The following is a 17999-nucleotide window of genomic DNA, read 5'->3' on the forward strand; positions in this document are numbered from 1 at the left end:
TGGGTAGGATGCTGGGGGTGGGACTTGAAGGCTTGGGTAGGATGCTGGGGGTGGGACTTGAAGGCTTGGGTAGGATGCTGGGGATGGGACCTGAAGGCTTGGGTAGGATGCTGGGGATGGGACCTGAAGGCTTGGGTAGGATGCTGGGGGTGGGACTTGAAGGCTTGGGTAGGATGCTGGGGGTGGGACTTGAAGGCTTGGGTAGGATGCTGGGGATGGGACCTGAAGGCTTGGGTAGGATGCTGGGGGTGGGACTTGAAGGCTTGGGTAGGATGCTGGGGATTGGACTTGAAGGCATGGGTAGGATGCTGGGGGTGGGACTTGAAGGCTTGGGTAGGATGCTGGTTGGTGGGACTTGAAGGCTTGGGTAGGATGCTGGTTGGTGGGACTTGAAGGCTTGGTTAGGATGCTGGGGGTGGGACTTGAAGGCTTGGTTAGGATGCTGGGGGTGGGACTTGAAGGCTTGGGTAGGATGCTGGGGGTGGGACTTGAAGGCTTGGGTAGGATGCTGGTTGGTGGGACTTGAAGACTTGGTTAGGATGCTGGAGGTGGGACTTGAAGGCTTGGGTAGGATGCTGGGGTTGGGACTTGAAGGCTTGGGTAGGATGCTGGTTGGTGGGACTTGAAGGCTTGGGTAGGATGCTGGGGGTGGGACTTGAAGGCTTGGGTAGGATGCTGGTTGGTGGGACTTGAAGGCTTGGGTAGGATGCTGGTTGGTGGGACTTGAAGGCTTGGTTAGGATGCTGGGGGTGGGACTTGAAGGCTTGGTTAGGATGCTGGGGGTGGGACTTGAAGGCTTGGGTAGGATGCTGGGGGTGGGACTTGAAGGCTTGGGTAGGATGCTGGTTGGTGGGACTTGAAGACTTGGTTAGGATGCTGGAGGTGGGACTTGAAGGCTTGGGTAGGATGCTGGGGTTGGGACTTGAAGGCTTGGGTAGGATGCTGGTTGGTGGGACTTGAAGGCTTGGGTAGGATGCTGGGGGTGGGACTTGAAGGCTTGGGTAGGATGCTGGTTGGTGGGACTTGAAGGCTTGGGTAGGATGCTGGTTGGTGGGACTTGAAGGCTTGGTTAGGATGCTGGGGGTGGGACTTGAAGGCTTGGTTAGGATGCTGGGGGTGGGACTTGAAGGCTTGGGTAGGATGCTGGGGGTGGGACTTGAAGGCTTGGGTAGGATGCTGGTTGGTGGGACTTGAAGGCTTGGTTAGGATGCTGGAGGTGGGACTTGAAGGCTTGGGTAGGATGCTGGGGATGGGACTTGAAGGCTTGGGTAGGATGCTGGTTGGTGGGACTTGAAGGCTTGGGTAGGATGCTGGTTGGTGGGACTTGAAGGCTTGGTTAGGATGCTGGGGGTGGGACTTGAAGGCTTGGGTAGGATGCTGGGGGTGGGACTTGAAGGCTTGGGTAGGACGCTGGTTGGTGGGACTTGAAGGCTTGGGTAGGATGCTGGTTGGTGGGACTTGAAGGCTTGGTTAGGATGCTGGGGGTGGGACTTGAAGGCTTGGGTAGGATGCTGGTTGGTGGGACTTGAAGGCTTGGGTAGGATGCTGGTTGGTGGGACTTGAAGGCTTGGTTAGGATGCTGGGGGTGGGACTTGAAGGCTTGGGTAGGATGCTGGGGGTGGGACTTGAAGGCTTGGGTAGGATGCTGGTTGGTGGGACTTGAAGGCTTGGTTAGGATGCTGGGGGTGGGACTTGAAGGCTTGGGTAGGATGCTGGGGAAGGGACTTGAAGGCTTGGGTAGGATGCTGGTTGGTGGGACTTGAAGGCTTGGGTAGGATGCTGGTTGGTGGGACTTGAAGGCTTGGTTAGGATGCTGGAGGTGGGACTTGAAGGCTTGGGTAGGATGCTGGGGATGGGACTTGAAGGCTTGGGTAGGATGCTGGTTGTGGGACTTGAAGGCTTGGGTAGGATGCTGGTTGGTGGGACTTGAAGGCTTGGGTAGGATGCTGGTTGGTGGGACTTGAAGGCTTGGTTAGGATGCTGGGGGTGGGACTTGAAGGCTTGGTTAGGATGCTGGTTGGTGGGACTTGAAGGCTTGGTTAGGATGCTGGGGGTGGGACTTGAAGGCTTGGTTAGGATGCTGGGGGTGGGACTTGAAGGCTTGGGTAGGATGCTGGTTGGTGGGACTTGAAGGCTTGGTTAGGATGCTGGGGTGGGACTTGAAGGCTTGGGTAGGATGCTGGGGGTGGGACTTGAAGGCTTGGGTAGGATGCTGGTTGGTGGGACTTGAAGGCTTGGGTAGGATGCTGGTTGGTGGGACTTGAAGGCTTGGTTAGGATGCTGGAGGTGGGACTTGAAGGCTTGGGTAGGATGCTGGGGAGGGACTTGAAGGCTTGGGTAGGATGCTGGGGGTGGGACTTGAAGGCTTGGGTAGGATGCTGGTTGGTGGGACTTGAAGGCTTGGGTAGGATGCTGGTTGGTGGGACTTGAAGGCTTGGTTAGGATGCTGGGGGTGGGACTTGAAGGCTTGGGTAGGATGCTGGGGGTGGGACTTGAAGGCTTGGTAGGATGCTGGTTGGTGGGACTTGAAGGCTTGGGTAGGATGCTGGTTGGTGGGACTTGAAGGCTTGGTTAGGATGCTGGGGGTGGGACTTGAAGGCTTGGTTAGGATGGTTAGGGTGGGACTTGAAGGCTCGGGTAGGATGCTGGGGGTGGGACTTGAAGGCTTGGGTAGGATGCTGGTTGGTGGGACTTGAAGGCTTGGTTAGGATGCTGGGGGTGGGACTTGAAGGCTTCGGTAGGATGCTGGGGATGGGACTTGAAGGCTTGGGTAGGATGCTGGGAGTGGGACTTGAAGGCTTGGGTAGGATGCTGGTTGGTGGGACTTGAAGGCTTGGTTAGGATGCTGGGGGTGGGACTTGAAGGCTTGGTTAGGATGCTGGTTGGTGGGACTTGAAGGCTTGGTTAGGATGCTGGGGGTGGGACTTGAAGGCTTGGTTAGGATGCTGGGAGTGGGACTTGAAGGCTTGGGTAGGATACTGGTTGGTGGTACTTGAAGGCTTGGTTAGGATGCTGGGGGTGGGACTTGAAGGCTTGGTTAGGATGCTGGGTGTGGGACTTGAAGGCTTGGGTAGGATGCTGGTTGGTGGGACTTGAAGGCTTGGGTAGGATGCTGGTTGGTGGGACTTGAAGGCTTGGTTAGGATGCTGGGGATGGGACTTGAAGGCTTGGGTAGGATGCTGGGGATGGGACTTGAAGGCTTGGGTATGATGCTGGGGGTGGGACTTGAAGGCTTGGGTAGGATGCTGGTTGGTGGGACTTGAAGGCTTGGTTAGGATGCTGGGGGTGGGACTTGAAGGCTTGGTTAGGATGCTGGTTGGTGGGACTTGAAGGCTTGGTTAGGATGCTTGGGGTGGGAATTGAAGGCTTGGTTAGGATGCTGGGGGTGGGACTTGAAGGCTTGGGTAGGATGCTGGGGGTGGGACTTGAAGGCTTGGTTAGGATGCTGGGGGTGGGACTTGAAGGCTTGGTTAGGATGCTGGGGGTGGGACTTGAAGGGCTTGGTTAGGATGCTGGTGGGTGGGACTTGAAGGCTTGGTTAGGATGCTGGGGGTGGGACTTGAAGGCTTGGGTAGGATGCTGGTTGGTGGGACTTGAAGGCTTGGTTAGGATGCTGGGGGTGGGACTTGAAGGCTTGGTTAGGATGCTGGTTGGTGGGACTTGAAGGCTTGGTTAGGATGCTGGGCGTGGGACTTGAAGGCTTGGTTAGGATGCTGGGGGTGGGACTTGAAGGCTTGGGTAGGATGCTGGTTGGTGGGACTTGAAGGCTTGGTTAGGATGCTGGGGGTGGGACTTGAAGTCTTGGTTAGGATGCTGGGTGTGGGACTTGAAGGCTTGGTTAGGATGCTGGGGGTGGGACTTGAAGGCTTGGTTAGGATGCTGGTTGGTGGGACTTGAAGGCTTGGGTAGGATGCTGGGGGTGGGACTTGAAGGCTTGGTTAGGATGCTGGGGGCGGGACTTGAAGGCTTGGTTAGGATGCTGGGGGTGGGACTTGAAGGCTTGGTTAGGATGCTGGTTGGTGGGACTTGAAGGCTTGGTTAGGATGCTGGGGGTGGGACTTGAAGGCTTGGGTAGGATGCTGGTTGGTGGGACTTGAAGGCTTGGTTAGGATGCTGGGGGTGGGACTTGAAGGCTTGGTTAGGATGCTGGTTGGTGGGACTTGAAGGCTTGGTTAGGATGCTGGGCGTGGGACTTGAAGGCTTGGTTAGGATGCTGGGGGTGGGACTTGAAGGCTTGGGTAGGATGCTGGTTGGTGGGACTTGAAGGCTTGGTTAGGATGCTGGGGGTGGGACTTGAAGTCTTGGTTAGGATGCTGGGTGTGGGACTTGAAGGCTTGGTTAGGATGCTGGGGGTGGGACTTGAAGGCTTGGTTAGGATGCTGGTTGGTGGGACTTGAAGGCTTGGTTAGGATGCTGGTTGGTGGGACTTGAAAGCATCCCACTCTGCCAGGCTTCTGTAGAGTCACAGTGGCACCAGGAGAAAGCAATGGTAGTAGGTAGGGTGTGAGCTGGAGGATGAGACTTCAGCAGAATCATCAGACGCACAATGACAGATAGGAGAGATACAACTCTGAGACAAGATGGGGGATGTCAGTTGTCACAAGGTGGATTACCAAATCAGAAAATATTCATCTGTTAGAGGTGTATATGACCCTAGGTTATCTAATTAGGTCAGTTAACAACAAATTCTTATTTACAATGACGGCCTACCCCGGCCAATTGTGCACCGCCCTATGGGACTCCCAATCACAGCCGGTTGTGATACAGCCTGGATTTGAACCAGGGTCTGTAGTGACGTCTCTAACACTGAGATGCAGAGCCTTAGACCGCTGCGCCACGCGGGAGCCAGACAGACAGTGAAGAGCAGAGAGCCGCTGCTGACAGAACTCCAATAAGCTTTTCATTATAACCCGTCACTCCCAGACCTGGCTAGACCTGGCCTCCTCCATTATCTACCCCATCACTCCCAGACCTGGCTAGACCTGGCCTCCTCCATTATCTACCCCATCACTCCCAGACCTGACTAGACCTGGCCTCCTCCATTATCTACCCCTTCACTCCCAGACCTGGCTAGACCTGGCCTCCTCCATTATCTACCCCTTCACTCCCAGACCTGGCTAGACCTGGCCTCCTCCATTATCTACCCCTTCACTCCCAGACCTGGCTAGACCTGGCCTCCTCCATTATCTACCCCTTCACTCCCAGACCTGGCCTCCATAAACTACCCCGTCACTCCCAGACCTGGCTAGACCTGGCCTCCTCCATTATCTACCCCATCACTCCCAGACCTGGCCTCCTCCATAAACTACCCCATCACTCCCAGACCTGGCTAGACCTGGCCTCCTCCATTATCTACCCCATCACTCCCAGACCTGGCTAGACCTGGCCTCCTCCATTATCTACCCCTTCACTCCCAGACCTGGCCTCCTCCATAAACTACCCCATCACTCCCAGACCTGGCTAGACCTGGCCTCCTCCATTATCTACCCCGTCACTCCCAGACCTGGCTAGACCTGGCCTCCTCCATTATCTACCCCTTCACTTCCAGACCTGGCCTCCTCCATAAACTACCCCGTCACTCCCAGACCTGGCTAGACCTGGCCTCCTCCATTATCTACCCCTTCACTCCCAGACCTGGCCTCCTCCATAAACTACCCCGTCACTCCCAGACCTGGCTAGACCTGGCCTCCTCCATTATCTACCCCATCACTCCCAGACCTGGCCTCCTCCATTATCTACCCCATCACTCCCAGACCTGGCCTCCTCCATTATCTACCCCGTCACTCCCAGACCTGGCTAGACCTGGCCTCCTCCATTATCTACCCCATCACTCCCAGACCTGGCCAGACCTGGCCTCCTCCATTATCTACCCCGTCACTCCCAGACCTGGCTAGACCTGGCCTCCTCCATTATCTACCCCATCACTCCCAGACCTGGCCAGACCTAGCCTCCTCCATTATCTACCCCGTCACTCCCAGACCTGGCTAGACCTGGCCTCCTGCATTATCTACCCCATCACTCCCAGACCTGGCTAGACCTGGCCTCCTCCATTATCTACCCCGTCACTCCCAGACCTGGCTAGACCTGGCCTCCTCCATTATCTACCCCTTCACTTCCAGACCTGGCCTCCTCCATAAACTACCCCGTCACTCCCAGACCTGGCTAGACCTGGCCTCCTCCATTATCTACCCCTTCACTCCCAGACCTGGGCCTGCCTCCATAAACTACCCCGTCACTCCCAGACCTGGCTAGACCTGGCCTCCTCCATTATCTACCCCATCACTCCCAGACCTGGCCTCCTCCATAAACTACCCCGTCACACCCAGACCTGGCTAGACCTGGCCTCCTCCATTATCTACCCCGTCACTCCCAGACCTGGCCTCCTCCATTATCTACCCCATCACTCCCAGACCTGGCCTCCTCCATTATCTACCCCGTCACTCCCAGACCTGGCTAGACCTGGCCTCCTCCATTATCTACCCCGTCACTCCCAGACCTGGCTAGACCTGGCCTCCTCCATTATCTACCCCATCACTCCCAGACCTGGCCTCCTCCATAAACTACCCCTTCACTCCCAGACCTGGCCTCCTCCATAAACTACCCCTTCACTCCCAGACCTGGCCAGACCTGGCCTCCTCCAGAAAATCAACACCTCCATCTACAGCCTGAGTTTCAGTCATTAACAGGTGGGTGGACCAGAGCACACTGACATTCAGTGAAGCAGCGCTTGTAGGAAAATAATCATGAAAATCAAATAAGAATCTTGAACGGCAGAAGAAGATTATTTGTACCATAATCAAATAATAATCTAATAAGGATCTGGTAAAATCGTATATATGTTTTTCCTTGTCATTGGTGCATTTGTATATAAGTTAACTTGTGATTGTAGTGTATTTCCACAAAGATATGGTATGACATATTTGAGACAGAATATATGAATTATATGAATTATCTATGAATATTATAAGAAAAGTGAATGTTCTGAAAATGTAACCTCCTTAAAGGTTTCACAATTTTATTTTATTTTATATAAGTCAACATATAAAAAACAATATTTGTATATAATCTTTCATTTTGGAATAGTATAAAGTAATCCTTCTACCCCCAACCCCCCCACCACCCCACCATAAAAAAAAAAAAGTGGTTGTCCCACTGGCTATCATAATAATAATATGCCATTTAGCAGACGCTTTTATCCAAAAGGGGTGGGGGTGGGGGTGGTCCCGGGGGATCGAACCCACTACCCTGGCGTTACAAGCGCCATGCTCTACCAGCTGAGCTACAGAGGACCACATCAATAAGTTGAACGCACCAATTTGTAAGTCGCTCTGGATAAGAGCGTCTGCTGAATGACGTAAATGTAAATGTTCAGGTATGAGCCTCCATGGTTAAGGCTGGGAAGCACCTTCTAATGGACGTTTATTTACCTACAGCTGTGCCTTCAGTCTCTCATCCAGGGTTTTTAACCAAGCCCAGTCCTGCTAAGCTTTGATACTTTACTTGACACCCAGTGTCATAACATGTTATGACACGGTCATAACCATGTCATAATATGTCATAACAGCTGACATAACTTGTCATAACCTGTCATAATATGGTCATAACACTGTCATGACCCATGTATTTACACCTGTTGTGACATATATTACGTTATTTTATGGCTGGTTATGACACCTACATAAGAGCGTCAAAACCCACATTTATTCAAAGAAGTTTACTTTCGTTTGAAAGTTTGTTTTTTAAATAATTTGTTGTTGTTGTAATGAATTCTTTACAGTCATGTTTTTAAAAAAATCATATTTTAAATAACTTGTAGAATACACTTTATGACACTGTCAAGAACCATTATGATCATCCTGTGTCACTTTACTTGGACTAAGAAAATACACTTTATGACACTGTCAAGAAGCATTATGACCATCATAATCACATAAGTCAGTTAGGCCTATCAAGTACATGCCCTTATACAGTATCAGTTATCCGTCAAAAAGAGGCTGTTTTGCTCCTGAAATCTGCTCCTGCATTCATCCCAGTCATCAGCAACAGAGCATTGGGGTAGGTGCATGTCTGACGTCATGTGTGCACAACTAAGATTGAATCGTACTACACCGGCTCCGACGCTCGTCGGATGTGGCAGGGCCTGCAAACTATTACAGACTACAAAGGGAAGCACAGCTATGAGCTGCCCAGTGACATGAGCCTACCAGACAAGCTAAATTACTTCTATGCTCGCTTCGAGGCAAGCAACACTGAAGCATACATGAGAGCATCAGCTGTTCCGGACGACTGTGTAATCACGCTCTCCGTAGCCGATGAGTAAGACCTTTAAACAGGTCAACATTCACAAGGCCGCAGGGCCAGACGGATTACCAGGACGTGTACTCCGAGCATGCGCTGACCAACTGGCAAGTGTCTTCACTGACATTTTCAACCTGTCCCTGATTTAGTCTGTAATAACAACATGTTTCAAGCAGACCACCATAGTCCCCGTGCCCAAGAACACCAAGGTAACCTGCCTAAATGACTACAGACCCGTAGCACTCACATCTGCAGCCATGAAGTGCTTTGAAAGGCTGGTCATGGCTCACATCAACACCATCATCCCGGAAACCCTAGACCCACTCCAATTTGCATACCGCCCCAACAGATCCACAGATGATGCAATCTCTATTGCACTCCACACTGCCCTTTCCCACCTGGACAAAAGGAACACCTACGTGAGAATGCTAGTCATTGACTACAGCTCAACGTTCAACACCATAGTGCCCTCAAAGCTCATCACTAAGCTAAGGACCCTGGGACTAAACACCTCTCTCTGCAACTGGATCCTGGACTTCCTGACGGGCCGCCCCCAGGTGGTAAGGGTAGGTAACAACACATCTGCCACGCTGATCCTCAACACGGGGGCCCCTCAGGGGTGTGTGCTCAGTCCCCTCCTGTACTCCCTGTTCACCCACGACTGCATGGCCAGGCACGACTCCAACACCATCATTAAGTTTGCCAATGACACAACAGTGGTAGGCCTAATCACCGACAACAATGAGACAGCCTATAGGGAGGAGGTCAGAGACCTGGCCGTGTGGTACCAGGATAACAACCTCTCCCTCAACGTGATCAAGACAAAGGAGATGATTGTGGACTACAGGAAAAGGAGGACAGAGCACGCCACCATTCTCATCGACAGGGCTGTTGTGGAGCAGGTTGAGAGCTTCAAGTTCCTTGGTGTCCACACCACCAACAAACTATCATGGTCCAAACACACCAAGACAGTCGTGAAGAGGGTACGACAAAGCCTATTCCCCCTCAGGAGACTGAAAAGATTTGGCATGGGTCCTCAGATCCTCAAAATGTTCTACAGCTGCACCATCGAGAGCATCCTGACTGGTTGCATCACTGCCTGGTGTGGCAACTGCTCGGCCTCCGAATGCAAGGCGCTACAGTGGGTAGTGCGTACGGCCCAGTACATCACTGGGGCCAAGCTTCCTGCCATCCAGGACCTCTATACAAGATGGTGTCAGAGGAAGGCCCTACAAATTATCAAAGACTCCAGCCACCCTAGTCATAGACTGTTCTCTCTGCTACCGCACGGCAAGTGGTACCGGAGAGCCAAGTCTAGGTCCAAAAGGCTTCTTAACAGCTTCTACCCCCAAGCCATAAGACTCCTGAACAGCTAATCATGGCTACCCGGACTATTTGCATTGACCCCCCCACCACACCCCCTCTTTTACGCAGCTGCTACTCTATGTTTAATCTATGCATAGTCACTTTAACTCTACCGCACATTGACTCTGTACCGGTACCCGCTGTATATAATATGTATATCTCCTCTCTACTGTTAGTTTACTGATGCTCTTTAATTATTTGTTAATGTCGGATATAATGGTGTGATGTCGGATGTAATGGTGTGATGTCGGATGTAATGGTGTGATGTTGGATGCAATGGTGTGACGTCGGATGTAATGGTGTGACGTCGGATGTAATGGTGTGACGTCGGATGTAATGGTGTGACGTCGGATATAATGGTGTGACGTCGGATGTAATGGTGTGACGTCGGATGTAATGGTGTGATGTCGGATATAATGGTGTGATGTCGGATGTAATGGTGTGATGTCGGATGTGATGGTGTGATGTCGGATGTACTGGTGTGACGTCGGATGTAATGGTGTGATGTCGGATGTAATGGTGTGATGTCTGTGTGATGTCGGATGTAATGGTGTGATGTCGGATGTGATGGTGTGATGTCGGATGTAATGGTGTGACGTCGGATGTAATGGTGTGATGTCAGATGTAATGGTGTGATGTCAGATATAATGGTGTGATGTCGGATGTAATGGTGTGATGTCGGGTGTAATGGTGTGATGTCGGATGTAATGGTGTGATGTCAGATGTAATGGTGTGATGTCGGATGTAATGGTGTGATGTCGGATGTAATGGTGTGATGTCGGATGTAATGGTGTGAGACTGCTGTAGCTTCACCACCTCTGTGTGATAAAACAAGACTCGATTCTGAGGGAAAGGAGAACATCAGAGTAGAGACTGGTAGCAAACAGTGATTAAATATTCACACTGAGTAATCACAGTTGCTCCTTCAAATCAGCTGCAGGGTAATTGTCTGGCAGAGCGGCCCATCCCATCCCAGTTTCCATGACACAAGACCTTCTGGTTCTGGGTAGCTGAGCTGTAGTCTACTGTACACTACTCAACTATATAGTCTACTGATGACCGTTCTAACCCAGTAGCAGTATCAGAACAACACCAGGGTCTACCACTTACACATGCCAGGTTTCTTCTGACTTTACTAGACATCATGAGAGATGACGGGGTGGAGGACGTTCTTCTGACTAGACTAGACATCATGACAGATGACGGGCGGAGGACGTTCTTCTGACTAGACTAGACATCATGAGAGATAATGGGGCGAAGGACGTTCTTCTGACTAGACTAGACATCATGAGAGATGAAAGGGGGGGGAGGTGGGGTGCTGAGGCTGAGTGGAGCACCTGGTAGCTGTCTTCCTCCATGATGATTATGATGATGATGATGACGATGTCAGTCTTCTCGGCTGTGAAGGTATATTATTACACACAGCTGTGTGTGTGTGGCTGTGTGTGTGTGGCTGTGCTGACGGAGGCTGAGCTGAGCCTATTTATATCAGTAGGCTGCACTTTGTACTGTAAAGGGATTATGAAGACTGTCCAAACTATACCCTATGGCCAAAATACATTGAAAATACTTTCGAAAATATTATGTTTTTTGGTGAAAAAAACGTATTGTGCACGATGGGATAGAATTACATATAAAATATGAATTATAGGATCTCTTTGGTCGAAACAACAGTGTCTGTTGCCAGTGTCTGTTGTGCTAAAACTTGTGATATTGAGGAGTACTTGAGAGGACACAACATGAGGACTGATTGTACAGAATCAGCTCTGGGAACCATTGTGTCAGTGCTGGTAAGGAACTGGAGCCCTGCCTGCACAGGAAATGGTGTTCATTTATTAAGCGTCCCCAGGGAAACCAGAGTCACCCCTGCTGGGATCTCATTTCACTGGGATTGATCCAGCTGAGATTGCTGTGCTGCATCCCAAATGGAACCTTATTCCCTATGTAGTGCACTACATTTGGTGGGGGAGGTGGGGGAGGTGGGAGAGAGAGGTGGGGGAGGTGGGGGGAGAAAGAGGTGGGGGAGGTGGGGAGACAGAGAGATGGGGGAGGGTGGGGGAGAAAGAGGTGGGGGAGGTGGGGAGACAGAGAGATGGGGGAGGTGGGGGAGAAATAGGTGGGGCAGGTGGGGGAGGTGGGGAAGTTGGGGAGAGAGAGAGGTGGGGGAGGTAGGGGAGAAAGAGGTGGGGGGAGGTGGGGAGAGAGAGAGGTGGGGAGAGAGAGGTGGGGGAGGTGGGGAGAGAGATGTGGGGGGAGAAAGAGGTGGGGGAGGTGGGGGGAGGTGGGGGAGAGAGAGAGGTGGGGGAGGTAGGGGGAGAAAGAGGTGGGGGAGGTGGGGAGAGAGAGAGGTGGGGAGAGAGAGGTGGGGGAGGTGGGGAGAGAGATGTGGGGGAGAGAGAGATGGGGAGGTGGGGGAGAGAGAGGTGGGGGAGGTGGGGAGAGAGAGAGGTGGGGGGAGGTGGGGGAGAGAGAGGTGGGGGAGGTGGGGGTAGAGAGGTGGGGGAGGGGGGGAGAAAGAGGTGGGGAGGTGGGAGGGGAGAGAGAGGTGGGGGAGGTGGGGAGAGAGAGGTGGGGGAGGTGGGGAGAGAGAGATGGGGGAGGTGGGGGAGAGAGAGGTGGGGAGAGAGAGAGATGGGGAGGTGGGGGGGAGAGAGAGGTGGGGGAGGTGGGGGAGAGGGAGGTGGGGGAGAGAGAGATGGGGAGATGGGGGAGAGAGAGAGGTGGGGGAGGTGGGGAGAGGGAGAGAGAGGTGGGGGAGAGGTGGGGGAGAGAGGAGATGTGGGGGGAGAGAGAGATGGGGAGGTGGGGAGGAGGTGGGGGAGAGAGAGGTGGGGGGAGAGAGAGATGGGGGAGGTGGGGAGAGAGAGGTGGGGGAGGTGGGAGATAGAGAGATGGGGAGGTGGGGGGAGGTTTGTCTCATGTTGAGGTGACTCATGTTGTGGTGACTCGTGTTGAGGTGACTCGTGTTGTGGTGACTCATGTTGAGCTGACTCATGTTGAGGTGTAGAATATACCTTGTTGTGGAGAATATACCTTGTTGTGGAGAATATACCTTGTTGTGGAGAATAGACCTTGTTGTGGAGAATATACCTTGTTGTGGAGAATATACCTTGTTGTGGAGAATTGACCTTGTTGTGGAGAATATACCTTGTTGTGGAGAATAGACCTTGTTGTGGAGAATAGACCTTGTTGTGGAGAATAGACCTTGTTGTGGAGAATAAAATGTTGCCCAGAATATTACCCACAGTACAGTACTGTGGAATGGGAAGCCTGCTGACAACATAATGAAAATACCCCTAAGATGGTTTTTCATTGGATGATAGAAGAGCAAGTGCACATCACTCAACAATGTTAGTTTAGGTTCCCATGTATCTGACGCGTTAATGTTATCTTACTGGAGGTCATTGCTTTCCAGTCAATCTTAACCCATTTACATCTGGCTCCCTTCCAATCACCACACTAGCACTGAGAATTAAGCAATATATTGGAGCATGCATACTAAGTTCTAGGCTAATGTGAATATTATAACAGGTTTTTTGTCCCTCTCCTCTATGGACCTAATCGCTGTCCGTTTGTATTGGAATGGGCAGTGTTCTGACAGTGTCCATTCAGTCTAATTCACAGGTCTGTGTTCTGACAGTGTCCATTCATTCAGCAGTAGGCCAGAGCTCCAGAAGCTAACAGAAGCTAACGGTCTGTCTGTCTGTACTCTGTAATTGTCCAGAACAGTCTGTCTTTCTGTCCGTAATTGTCCTTAAGGGAACAGTCTGTCTGTCTGTCTGTAATTGTCCAGAAGGGAACAGTCTGTCTGTAATTGTCTAAGTGCTTATGGGAGCAGTGAGCCAGAGACTCAGCCCTCCCTCCCTCCCTCCCTCCCTCCTCCTCCCTCCCTCCCTCCCTCCCTCCCTCCCTCCCTCCCTCCCTCCTCTTCCTCCTTCCTTCCTTCCTTCCTTCCTTCCTTCCTTCCTTCCTTCCTTCCTTCCTTCCTTCCTTCCTTCCTTCCTTCCTTCCTTCCTTCCTTCCTTCCTCCCCCTCCCTCCCTCCCTCCCTCCCTCCCTCCCTCCCTCCCTCCCTCCCTCCCTCCCTCCCTCCACACATTGTCTGCGTTCCAAACAGCACCCTATTCCCTTTATAATGCACTACCTTTGACCAGAGCCCAGAGGGGTTCCCATAAGGCTCTGGTCAAAAGTAGTGCACTATGTAGGGTGCCTTTTGGGATGCAAACATTTACTTGGACGATCGCTGACCCAGCAACCAGATCTAGTTTCACTCAGCAGGGCGGTCCTCTCACCCTGGTCACCCTCCTCCTGACCCCCCCCCACCCTCTCTCTCTCTCTCTCTCTCTCTCTCTCTCTCTCTCTCTCTCTCTCTCTCTCTCTCTCTCTCTCTCTCTCTCTCTCTCTCTCTCTCTCTCTCTCTCTCTCTGTCGTGTCTTTCAGCCATCCTCAACCCCAAGCAGCCCAAAGAGAACAAGAGCTTCAACTTTGATCACTCCTACTGGTCACATACCTCGGTAAGTACCTGTACCTCTGTCTGACTATCTGTGCCCTGTATGTCACCACAGCACCCAGTGAGGAGCACAACACGTGTTGATTTTGAGTAGAGACTCTGATTCGTTTTGGACAGGCACAATAGGCTCGTCGTGCTTTTAGTCAGGTTCATTTTCAAATGAATCAACCTTGTAGTTGCGTCTTGGTTTGTCCTGGTTGACCTGAAAAAGAAACTCCAGCACACTGGTATTCTAGAACACTCCACAAACAATTCAATGAATCTTTTCACCAATGTTTTGGTCAATATGAATGGTTACCTGACTCTCCGTGTTCTGTCTCTCCACAGCCCGAGGACATCAACTTTGCTGGCCAGCAGCAGGTGTACAAAGACATTGGTGAGGAGATGCTGCTCCATGCCTTCGAGGGATACAACGTCTGTATCTTTGCCTATGGCCAGACCGGATCTGGGAAGTCTTACACCATGATGGGCAAGCCGGACTTGAAGGACCAGGAAGGCATCATCCCTCTGGTATACCGGATATACTGTTACCTCCGCACCAGGGTTGCAAAATTCCAGTAAATCCCTGGTTTTCCTGGTTGGAAGCTTCCCGGGAATCAGAATGGAATAAGCAGGAAATCAGGAATCCTCCAACCAGGATTGCTGGAAAACCAGGCAATTTTCAGAAAGTTACCGCAATTTTGCAACTTTACTCAAGACCAATCCAACACCTAGCTCTTCATGCCTAAACACAATGTTACACAACGCCTATCTACGGACGGGTGTTGGAAACGAGTGCAAGCTACACTGTGGTGCAACACATCGGAAAATGTTTTATTCAATGTGTCAATGTGTTCGTATCTGTCCCTGTATACCATATATAAATTGATAATAAATGTTCACTGCAATCCCTTTGCTTTCTTTTCCCCCCTAGATGTGTGAAGACCTCTTCACCAAGTTCAATGACAGTAATAACGACAATAGCAAGTCCTACTCTGTGGAGGTACGTACGTACAGTTATCGTACAAGGCCTCTCATTGGTCCTCACTGCTGCATGATGTCACATCCGGTTTTCCTGTCTGGATGCACTTCCTCTCACTAGAGTTCTTTCTCAATTCATCTTTCCTTCGTTCCTCGCATACTCTCTACTTACTTCCTCAAAACACATTGGAGGGGTAGAACCAAGGTCCCTTCCTTGCATTTTGAGAAGGATATGAAGGATATGAGGAGAGAGGATATGAGGAGAGAGGATATAAGGAGAGAGGATATGAGGAGAGAGGATATAAGGAGAGAGGATATAAGGAGAGAGGATATGAGGAGAGAGGATATGAGGAGAGAGGATATAAGGAGAGAGGATATAAGGAGAGAGGATATGAGGAGAGAGGATATAAGGAGAGAGGATATGAGGAGAGAGGATATAAGGAGAGAGGATATACGGAGAGAGGATATAAGGAGAGAGGATATGAGGAGAGAGGATATGAGGAGAGAGGATATGAGGAGAGAGGATATGAGGAGAGAGGATATGAGGAGAGAGGATATGAGGAAAGAGGATATGAGGAATTGAAGAAAGACTAGAAAGAGCTAGTTGGTAATATATCCCTAACCTCCCTCCCTCCCTCCCTCCCCCCTCCCTCCCCCTCCCTCCCTCCCCTCCCTTCCCCTCCCTCCCTCCCCCCTCCTCTCCTCCTCCCTCCCTCCTCCTCTCCTCCCTCCCTCCTCTCCCTCCCTCCCCTCCTCCTCCCTCCCTCCCTCCCTCCCTCCTCCCTCCCTCCCTCCCTTCTCCCCCCCCCTCCCCTCTCCCTTCCCTCCCTCTCTTTCCCCCCTCCCTCTCTCCTTCCCTCCTCCCTCCCTCCCTCCCTCCTCCTCAGGTGAGCTACATGGAGATCTACTGTGAGCGTGTTCGTGACCTCCTGAACCCTAAGAACAAGGGGAACCTGCGCGTCAGGGAACACCCCCTGATGGGGCCGTACGTAGAGGACCTGTCCAAGCTGGCTGTCACCTCCTACAACGACATCCAGGACCTCATGGACTCTGGAAACAAGGCCAGGTGAGGGGACAGATGGATGAATGGGTGGACGGATGGATGGGTGGACGGATGGATGGATGGATGGATGGATGGATGGATGTGGGTGGATGGGTGGGTGGGTGGGTAGTGGGTGGGTAGGTGGGATGGGATGGATGGGATGGGTGGACGTTGGATGGGTGGATGGATGGATGGATGGATGGATGGATGGATGGATGGATGGGTGGGTGGGTGGATGGGTGGATGGGTGGGTGGGTGAGTGGGTGGGTAGGTGGGTAGGTGGGTGGGTGGGTGGGTGGATGGATGGATGGGTGGGTGGATGGATGGATGGATGGATGGATGGATGGGTGGGTGGGTGGATGGGTGGATGGGTGGGTGGGTGAGTGGGTGGGTAGGTGGGTAGGTGGTCGGCTCGGTGGATGGATGGATAGATGGTGGATAGATGGACTTACTATGAAAAGTTTGACTTACTATGATTGTGCTATGTGGTTGTCTCACATAGCTACCTTATGATGAATACACTAAGTCAGTCTGGATAAGAGTGTCTGCTAAATGACTGTCAATGTAATACTGTACTCAGTTCAACTGCATGTGTTTTATTCTACGGGGTGATGGGGTTTCTCAGTAGTTTAAATGGGGTCAATGCTATATATCCTGGCTCTTTTCCAATATCCCCACTAGCAATAGCACTTAGAAGGAAGCAATATGTTGAGCATGCATTCTAAATGGATTGAAAGTATAGACATTGGAAAGCAGCCTCTGTTTGAGAAGGGTTCGCCCACAGGAGGTTGGTGTCACCTTTAATTTGGGAGGACGGGCTCGTTGGTAATGGCTGGAGCGGAATGAGGACGGGCTCGTTGGTAATGGCTGGAGCGGAATTAGGACGGGCTCGTTGGTAATGGCTGGAGCGGAATGAGGACGGGCTCGTTGGTAATGGCTGGAGCGGAATTAGGACGGGCTCGTTGGTAATGGCTGGAGCGGAATGAGGACGGGCTCGTTGGTAATGGCTGGAGCGGAATGAGGACGGGCTCGTTGGTAATGGCTGGAGCGGAATGAGGACGGGCTCGTTGGTAATGGCTGGAGCGGAATGAGGACGGGCTCGTTGGTAATGGCTGGAGCGGAATGAGGACGGGCTCGTTGGTAATGGCTGGAGCGGAATGAGGACGGGCTCGTTGGTAATGGCTGGAGCGGAATGAGGACGGGCTCGTTGGTAATGGCTGGAGCGGAATGAGGACGGGCTCGTTGGTAATGGCTGGAGCGGAATGAGGACGGGCTCGTTGGTAATGGCTGGAGCGGAATGAGGACGGGCTCGTTGGTAATGGCTGGAGCGGAATTAGCGGAATGGTATCAAATACATCACACATGTGGTATTCCATGTGTTTGATGCCATTCCATTCGCTCCGTTCCAGCCATTATTATGAGCCGTCCTCCCCTCAGCAGCCTCCACTGGTTGGGTCTGTGTCCCAAATGGCATCCTATACCCTATTTAGTGTGCTACCTTTGACCAGAGCCCTATAGGGGGGCAATTTGGGACGCACCCTTGGTGAGATGCAGCTGCTGTACTGCACCGTGTTGGCCGTGAATGAATAGATTAATTAAGGACGAAATGCTCTGTCCATGAGGGAATTTACTGCACGAGAAGACTTGAACTGGCAGATCAGAATAGTTAATGAACTAACACATCAGAGACCAGCTGAGATAGACATGGAACCAGGACACTCCAGCAGACGGACAGGACAAATGATCATGGGAACAAAACAACGATTAATTATTAAAAGTTCCAGACTTGTTGTGTGGGTGAGCACTTGTCCATGCTGCAACATAC

At 51.9% G+C, this 17999-nt stretch overlaps 1 protein-coding gene across 1 annotated transcript in view; it reads left to right on the forward strand.

Annotated features, from left to right (window-relative positions):
* Window positions 1-17999, forward strand: part of kif1aa (kinesin family member 1Aa) — a 144170-nt gene that overhangs the window by 26742 nt on the left and 99429 nt on the right. Inside the window, 4 exon segments of the mRNA XM_045205588.1 lie at window positions 14103-14176; window positions 14500-14682; window positions 15086-15154; window positions 16020-16198. Of these exon segments, the coding sequence (XP_045061523.1) occupies window positions 14103-14176; window positions 14500-14682; window positions 15086-15154; window positions 16020-16198 (505 nt within the window).

The sequence above is a fragment of the Coregonus clupeaformis genome, chromosome 20 (assembly GCF_020615455.1).
Source record: "Coregonus clupeaformis isolate EN_2021a chromosome 20, ASM2061545v1, whole genome shotgun sequence".
NCBI lineage: Eukaryota > Metazoa > Chordata > Actinopteri > Salmoniformes > Salmonidae > Coregonus > Coregonus clupeaformis.